This window comes from Glossina fuscipes, unplaced genomic scaffold (genome assembly GCF_014805625.2).
Source record: "Glossina fuscipes isolate IAEA_lab_2018 unplaced genomic scaffold, Yale_Gfus_2 1, whole genome shotgun sequence".
Taxonomy (NCBI): domain Eukaryota; kingdom Metazoa; phylum Arthropoda; class Insecta; order Diptera; family Glossinidae; genus Glossina; species Glossina fuscipes.
The window spans coordinates 31,678,804-31,688,360 of record NW_023998415.1 but is presented as its reverse complement, the minus strand read 5'-3'; the positions used below and the strand labels follow the sequence as shown (position 1 = coordinate 31,688,360).

At 32.8% G+C, this 9,557-nt stretch overlaps 1 protein-coding gene across 1 annotated transcript; it reads left to right on the top strand.

Moving 5' to 3' along the window:
- Positions 1 to 7,435: 7,435 nt before the first annotated feature.
- LOC119632335 (peritrophin-1-like) lies at positions 7,436 to 8,190 on the top strand. Its single transcript, XM_038025185.1, has 2 exons — positions 7,436 to 7,873; positions 8,001 to 8,190. The coding sequence occupies exons 1-2, from the start codon at positions 7,643 to 7,645 to the stop codon at positions 8,052 to 8,054; spliced, it is 285 nt and encodes a 94-aa protein (XP_037881113.1). The 5' UTR covers positions 7,436 to 7,642; the 3' UTR covers positions 8,055 to 8,190.
- Positions 8,191 to 9,557: the final 1,367 nt, after the last annotated feature.

Sequence of the window (9,557 nt, the reverse complement as noted above, 5' to 3'; positions counted from 1 at the left end):
TTTTGAGTTTGCAAACATATGAAAAGTTGGCAAAACGCAGACCAATTCAACATATGTAAAAAAGTATTTTCCTCTGAATGAAATTTACGGGTACAAGATGAAGGAAGATATTAGAAAATGATGCTACTGTAGTAAACAATTGACTGGTTGGAATTAACCTTCGAACTTACATAAGTGTTACGAATGGAAAGGAAATCCGTAATAATAAGTTACAAGATACACGATAGTAAGAAACTTCCAGTTGATTTCATCGGACCACAGTCATCTCAGATGGAATAGTACGAAAGATCTTAATCAGTGTTTGTGGACGCAGAGAAGTTATTAACAAAATATGTGATGCTATTACTAATTTCGGAGCAAAAAACGCCTTCAAGTGCGTTTCTCTTGACGGTGGCTAAGTTGCTTTACGAGAAATAAATTGTATTTTTCTTACCCATCGGTAAGTGTAGATGAGATTTGGCTTTTCCACGTCGAGAATGAATGATAGAGTGAACTGAATTTCGAACAAGTAAGAACATTATAGTCAAGCAAGACCGAACTGTACATACCCTACAACACTTCGCTTTTTTCATATTCAAATTGAAACGAAATGCTAGGATATCAACTCTGTTCATTAGATCTGGCGTCCTCTAAACTCCATCAGCTCCCAATGCTGAAATGATGAAACAATAGCAGCTATTGGGTTATACTTTAAAGACTTTTCAAAAAATCACTTCAATTATGGTATATACCAAGAATGAGAAAGTGGTTAGCAGACATGTGTTGAACTTCTGGAAAGTTTTACTAAATCAAAAAGCACTCAATAAAAGTGTATACTGTACTCTGCAATCTATTATATCCTTCCTATTAGATCCTTTAGGAATAGTATAAATTTAATTTAATTTAATACAGTGATAAATGCAGACATCGTATATAAGGGATTAGACAGCTCACATATAAACGTATACATATACATACATATGAAGTATTCAAAAAATAATAATTCATGAAAATGATTTATTTAATGAAATCAGCGGGATATACCCATGCATTATGCATTTCCTTTCCTTTTTTTTTTTTTTTTTTTGACAATCCACCAGCTGAAAGTGGATTAGTTAATACGGAAACGGGAACATCAACCGTGAATTAATACCAAACGATAATGAATGTAAAGCAATGTCTGGGACGGAATACCTCTATGCTTAGATTAACACACTTGCAGTGCATATGAAAAGAAAATTCAAATTAGAATCGTGTGCGTTAAAAAAAAACAAATAAAAATTGTACGTAAAATGCTAAATAGATCGTACATAAGATTTTCGATGCTTCAGTGCGTAAACCCATATGCGTATGTTCGTATATATGCAATAATCGCGGTATAATAGTGCAGCAAGTTTGAAAGTCAAGGCGTGCTTGCAATCACTGAATTCGATCAAACATATTCATCGCGTTGAAATCGATATAGACAAACCGATTGACCATTAAACCCTAAATCTCAAGTACGGTAGAAATTACTTTGATCGGCAGCTATGGTGAGCGCTCGATCGATAAAGGCACAAAAACTATCGCTAGCCTGCAGTCGTCACCTCTCCATTTCTCTCTCTTTCTTAGTACCGTTCTAAGTAAGAAATTCGTGTATATGTGTGCAGCAGATAATGTGGTTATTTTATCGTTTATGCCGTACCCATACACGCGTTAAATCAAAATAAATTTTTTAAATTTCGTAACTGAATGTATGCACGTCCGTACATACATTCATCTACGTATAATTTCATTTTGAAAATTTTATTACTCTTAATTTGTTAGTGATTTTATTTACATTTTTTATATTTAACAATAGCATGTTTTTTCAATTCATTTCTGTTCCGACTGTGTTCTATATGCTTAATATGCTTTACTTTTGCTGTCCGCAACCATGTTATTTAATTCAATGTAAAGCTTTTTTAACGGCTATCAAATTAACTTTCATACTCACTCCACACACTCTACGCTTACTATGCATAAGAACCTTTTTTATAGAATGGAGTCGAAAAAATGGACTCATCTTATTCAAAAATTTTCGTCGTAATACATTAACAAACTTGGACCTTTTTGGCATATGCGCCTATAGTTATGAAAGTAGCCTATGTCAAATAAATCACAGCTCGTCAGACTTCTGATCGAAAATATTTGAGTCCTGATTTAGATATTCGTAAAACATATAGCCTATAGGTAGGGACAATAAGAGGAAAATAATCAATCATTTGCTAAGGAGTAAATCTGACTTTAACTTGAATTTCTCATACTCCACAAGAAGACACACGGCAAAAATGCGATTTACTGTAGGGAAAAATCGAAACAGGCAGTAATGAGGAAGAGAGATTACGCCTTTAACAATATCATCTTAATTTACGTTTGCAAAATGCGAAACGCGCTAGGAATTGTGTAACAGAGGACCAGCAGAAACAAAAGAAAATCCCAGGCACTTCCGTATCCAGAACTTTCTGTTTCATTAGCTTGTTATAAGTGCAACATGTACGTATGGAAATTGCGTTGCCATAATTTCCATGACGACAAGATATAGCTTGAAAAATTGCACAGGAAATACCATCATGGAGCAGATGGAGGATATAACTACTCAGAAACACGTGACAGCAGTGCAGTGATGCTTGTTCAGGCCAAAATCGCAACATTACAATGCCATTGACCTAAAAGAAAATTGCTCAGTCATCAAATAATAATAATACTGAAACGATAGGCCACAAATTTTTCGTATTCGGTATCATTTTCTTCTACCGAATGACCTTGATTTTGATAGAAGTGAAAAGAAAAAAAGCAAATTACATCTGCAACCGTGAACATTATTATGAATTGGTAGAAAAGTTTAGAACAAGAAATACATTTTCGGTAAAGCAAAGGTCACGACCGGATCTTAAGAGTCAATGACAAAAAGAGTGAAAATTAGTGTGGCGCGAGTCTGCCGCTTGGCTGCAAATTCAATCGATGGGATTCTTCAAAAATGAATTTCATAAGATATTCTATAAAACTTCTTTAGATGATTCCAAATTCCACGCTTCGAAACTTTCGCCCAAAAAGAAGAAGGCCAATGGTTTCCATTGTATAACGCCACTAGACCAGCAGATGAAGAAAAGCATAGAAACATTATGTGCTTACTACCATACATACCTCCCGTGTCTTAGGAATCTTTTAAGCATCTTACGAACTCGTAATGATAAAAGCCTATAGAGATAAAAATGGATTCATAATTCATATTCATCATGTCTAATAAAACTCATATAATTGTTTACTGCTTTAAGTCATTTATACGACATTCAGCCAATTTTGAAAATGGTCCAAATCAATTGCAGCTTTAAAAACAACATTTTTAAACGACATTCACACAAAATTGCATATCCAGAATAAATTGCCCTTAATCAAGATTAATAAAAAAATTTTAAATTAAAATGTCGCATAAATGCCGCGGAAAAACATTTTTTAATTTATTTAAATGTAAATCATGAAATATCTCGAAGCAAGAAATGTATGACTTAAATCACTTTCATAATTATGGGTACATAAAAGGGCTTATTTTTTATGAGAATCTTTTGATGAGGTGGTGTCCAAGAACCCTACTTGATTCATATCTTATAGAGATAAGTTTTATATCAAATTACTCTTGTCAGCCAACTTTCATCACAAAATATTAGAAATTAATAAATAAGATTTTTGTCCTATGAAGAAGAATGAAGTTTTAACTTGTGATCCCTTGTATGAATGGAATTAAAAAAATTTACTTGCATGCACTGCCATTACGGAGTAATTTTCACCATGAAATATTGAAAATTAGATCATTTTAATATATGAAGATTCAGTTCTCATAGAAACCGTCACATGGAAAGGGCTTGAAAAAGTTGGCCCATCCGATTCAAATTTTTCACGATAATTTCAAATGCCCAAAACACTATGTTACTATTATTGCAAATTGCAACTATTTTCCTTATAATCGTCTTTTAAAGTGTGGCATTGTGTAGGGATCAAATCACAAAAGCGCGTTCAGTATGCGTTTATCACCGATTGTCTTGGCAGTCTAATAAAACAGCAGTGGAACAAAGTATGGTTATTTTATTCACTTGAATTTAATGCGATTTTTCAGGCTTCCATTCCACAAGCGATAAATAGTCCTTGAGGTGTTCCTATGACCGGTTAACTCCTTCAACTAATGAGAAACTTTTGATAACTAAGAATGTTTTAAGAGTTGCGAACAGATAAAAAGCAGAGACGTCGAGAGCTTACAAAATAAATCGCATACTTTTCATCGCTTACTTTTTTTCCGAATTTTAGATACAACCAACCGTTACAATGGTATTTGAGTTCAAATAATTAGTTGTGCAACGTTATCTCCCCAAGTAGATATGACACTCCAGATAAGCTGTACCTCAAATTGCTAATGTTTTATGTTAAGTACTCGAAGAAATTCAGTATTCGAGTATTGCAGAAAGTATAACCGTTGCCTTCGGTCAAGCCCTACTAGACACCGTCTAAGCGTTTTATTACTTTTAGCCCTTAAAGCGTACGAAGCTTATTTATGTATTAAGAACCATTAAGAACCACCCGGTCTTTACGAAAGGTTCATTCGGATGAGTTTTTGATTCTAATTAAAAAAGTCCCACACCTATCTCTTCAACAGATCGCTTAAGATTTTATATGCAAATTTGCATTCATCCATTATATCCTTCTTGTTGTTGTATCTCAACCTCTAAGTAAAAACGCAGGTCTTCTTCTATAATTTGATGTCGTAAATATATATATATATGTATATATAAAGAGGATAAGCAACAATAATTCATGAATGTAAGACTGGGAACACACATAACAACAACAAAAAAAATATATATGTAAACTTTTAGAATAATTCGACATTTATACTGTGTGCGAATTGTTCGTTGAACTCGTTGCTTATGTAAGACATAGTCCAAAGCGTTTTCAACCTGTTTTCTACTAATGTTTCGTATCAATCACCTGACTCCCTCAACCTGCTAGCCAATCCCTGCTTTGATGTAGGTCAGCTTTCTTCCTTTAACATCATTCCCGGGGTTATCTTCGGAAAATGTCAACCCTGGTATTGACTATTTCTGACTATTCGCATTTAATACAATAAAGACAATAACGTTCAACAGAATTTGCTAAGGTTTGTCAAAAAAATAACTCAGCCTATTATCGTTAATTCCGTTTATTGATTTCCACGTTCTTTCAAATTAATACCATTCGATTATGACAAACCCAGTCTTACGATCCCGCTCGGCAAGTCCTTCTTAAGCTTGTTTTCCCCTATAATGAAGAACTATTAAGAAAATTAAGAAAAAATTTATTCGCTTGTGTTAGGCTTATACGTTTTTACCTTAAATACACGCCATAATGCTCAGTGACTTTCTAAGTTGAAAGATACCCTCAGCACTTTTACAAGAAAAGACATAAGTGTAGACATGAGTAGCATCAATAGAGTTAATTTTAGTTTCATATATAAGCTTTGGTCAAATTAGGACAGCAAAAAGTAGTAAATTCATGTTCTGCTTGGCATGTTTCTCTGTTCTAGTGGGATAATGTATTTTTGCTTTTTTAAAAGATCAACTTTATTTTAATAGGCCTAATAGATATTTTGATACTTTAAGAATATAGGAGTCCCCACTGGGTATAGATACCTAAATTTCTTACTTCTTGATTTCTAAAATACTTCAGTGCAAGTTCAGTTCCTATGCAAAATGAGCATAATTTCAATGTAACGATCGGTATTGGTGTGCGCAAGTTTAATTCATATTCTACAAAGTTTTGGAATATGTGCATATGGTCGTCCAGTCATTTAATCATTATACTACGATAATGTTATGGATCAACATTCATCAGAAATTATTAAAACTTATATCTTATTGCTATGCTATTTAATAGAAGAGAAAGGACAAATAATTATCGCGTCTCATTCAAAATTTTCACATTTCCCCAATCTGTCAACTTTTTCAATGATTTTCGTTGCGAAATACTAAAAATTGATTCATATGTAGAGTGGTCATAAAAAACATGTGGAAAATTGCAAACCTCAGGTCCAATATAAGAGTGCACAAAGAGACGGCAAATGGGCTGGTGTAGTGAAAAATAGGGTTTTCTCAAATTTTGTGTGTTAAATGCATCCGCATAAGCTTAATGTGCCCTTGCCACAAGTAATGTCGGGGTATAAAAGAATACTTCCCTATTCCCCTTTTAGCGAATTGCAAATATCTTATGTCTTAAGCAAATCTATGCAGCTACAATGTACACTTAAGTTAAATATTATTTGAATCTTTTCTTTTCGTTTTGTACCTCAACTCTTCCCAGAGAATATGGCTAAGTCCATATATTATATATATATATATATATATATAGTTCAAGCAAAGTCGGAAGTCACAAACCGGACGACAACATAATATTATTCCAACTATGCAAATGCATTATGGCGTTAGAAAAGCAAAATATTCGAAACTGTCATAGGTCATGTTATTAATATGACAAAAAAAAAAAACCATCAACACAGTTGGAATATCCTCATAAACGCAATAACAGTACGTCGTCGTCGTATTTAAGATGCTGCTATAAGAAATATAAGCTAGAATTAAGTACATGTAATGTAATCTTATCCAACACATCCCTATACTAATGCAATCAGCATTAAAGGTTACATAGTAGCTTTCATAGTGGAGGGATTAGTGCACAAACACTATCAAGCAAATGAAAAAAATATTTCATTTTATAAAATTTTTCGCAAACTGTCAACTAATTTTTACAGCCTAACTTGACTTTTACAGCAACTGAGTGGAGAATCTCTGGCAAGATTTTGTGCTTAAGAGGACTACGAGTAATTTAAGTACACATAGGAACATCGATTTGATTAACTATTTTAAGCCTGTCCAGGACTATTCGCATTTATTATAAATACTTACTTACTAGGATGGGCGTAGTGAAGGCGTCTTAGCAGTTACTTTCTGTATAACACAACTTATGAACTTAAGTTTGTTTAACTTACAGCGAAAAGTTCTTACCTAAAAAATGCTGTTTTAAAACTTCAATATTTTTGTTTAATTGCTATTTTATGTCGGAAGGTATAGTACGTAATAAATATATTTATAAGAAAAAAGCAAACAAACAAACCAACCCATAAAAGAAATAATTTAGACATTTCTTCTATTGCTTAATAAAACGGACCAAAAAAATAGACGACAGCAGCTATATATGCAAAGAGAAGAAAACAAAACATTCTGAAAAAGACTGACTAAGAATTCTATTAATTATAAGTGGAAGAAGAAGTAAGTGTTCACACTAACTAACTAACTAACTGACATCCGAAAATTCGCATAGATACGCAAATGCATTAGAAAAACAAACAATGGTAGATAAAAGAAGTTATCTATAAAGTAAATGAGAAAATTTTCAAATAAAAAGCATTCAAACGACACTTGAACAATTGCAGTGTTTCGTGCAAGGTCAACTTCTTTGGTAGTTTTTTACATAACCGCATTCATTAATAAACGCAATTTTCATGTAGAAAGAAGCAAAAAAACACAAACAAAAGCGAAAAAAGACAAAACAAAAAGGACAAACCTAGAAAAGTAACAAAAAAAAAAAATAAATATAAATATATATATATATATAAAGAAAAATGCAATTTAATACTTTAAATATGATCAACGGTATTGGGCTGTTACTTATTGTGGCCTGTTGTTTATCTGTGGCCGAAAGTACATTTGTGTGTCCTGTTCAGCAAGCGGATGATTCGTTTGCATTGTTATATCCATCGCCTACAAATTGCAGCCAGTTTTACGAATGTGTTCGCGGTGTAGCTCTACTCTACTCTTGCCCCGTAGATTTACACTTTAATAGCCGCCGAAAGGTAAGTGTTTGCACTGTATGCCGGGTCTTGCAGTGCCAGCAGTAACAGCATATGTGAAATCTATGCAAAGATCAATCATGAAAATACATTTAAAATTACATATAATTCGAATTGTAATCCTCCGCAGGTTTGCGATTACCCGCAAAGGGCAAAGTGTCAGTTGCTGCAGCGGACAGCTTAAATGGAAAATTCTCCCAACGCAGCCATTCAAATAAATGACGGCATTATTTGACTTTAAAGGATGATTGCTTCTATCTTCTTTTTCTTCTCCTTTTTTTTTTTTTTTTTCTTATGTCTTTTCTGTTTTCAATATCAATCATCAAATAAATTAATATTATGATAACATTACGAAAATCGTTTACTTTCACTTACTTATCATATAATATATAAAACTGATGATAATACAAAGATCTGAAATTTACATTACTTATGTATGTTAAACGTGGTCTTACATGACACCATTCTAGCGAACTTTCATTGAAAGTTTTCTTCTCGGATGGTAAGCAAAAACACAGTCAAACAATCGGAATCGGAATCGGAATCGAAATCATTTGTCATATTTTCGTTGTTGTTTTCTTCCGACAAATACATTATACATAATTTCAGATCGCCATATATTGTACTCTAGGTCTATAATTTTCGTTAATGTTTCTTGCTTTTTGTGAATTCTGAACATGTATATAACACAATAGTTGTGCAATATTTTTACAAAATTTTACCCCTGCTTGAAACAACATTCCCTTTATGCGCATTTAATGAGAGCATATATACGCTATAGTTTTATCTATGTCAAGTGTCATAAATGCATTAATATGTACTTACGCATAAGACAAAAGACTCTAATGATGGGGATAAAAGTCACTACCGATTTGTAAAAACATTTTATATTTTGCATATAATTCTAAAAAAGACTAAGGCTCTTGAAATATTGACAACATTTTCGTGCGCTGATGGGGTAAAACTCGGTATACGATTACTCTATCAATTATTCATAAGTTTTTTTAGATATTTTTTTTATTTTCATAAATTTTCATTTTTCTTAATCAAATATTCAATTTAGCAAAACTTTTTTTTATCTTAGTCGAAGAATTTATTTCACTCTATTTATTTCACTAATGTAAAAAAACTTAAAATTAAAATAAATAAAAAGTTCACATTTGACCTCGGTCACGGCCCGCATATCTTCGGCATCCCATCCAATTACTTATTGTCATAAACAAGTAAATAAAATAAAATATATCTTTCAACATTTACTTCACTAAAAGTTATGAAAACTCAATCAATTAAACTAATTTAGAATTAACATTAAAGTGATCCACTAGCTCGTGACGTCCCTCATAATTAATTTAGAATCAACACAGTCAGTTTGTCGCTTTCCACTCTCCAAGTCCCGTTATTTGATACCCACATCAACGGTAGTGCAACGAAAAAATTGATCCGCTACCTCGTGACGTCCATCATCATTAATCTGGAATCAACACAGTTAGTTTGTCGCTTTCCACTCTCTAAGTCCCGTTATTTGATACCCATATCAACGGTAGTGCAACGAAAAAATTAATCCACTACCTCGTGACGTCCATCATCATTAATCTGGAATCAACACAGTTAGTTTATCGCTTTCCACTCTCCAAGTCCCTTTATTTGATGCCCATATCAACGGTAGTGCAACGAAAAAATTAATCCA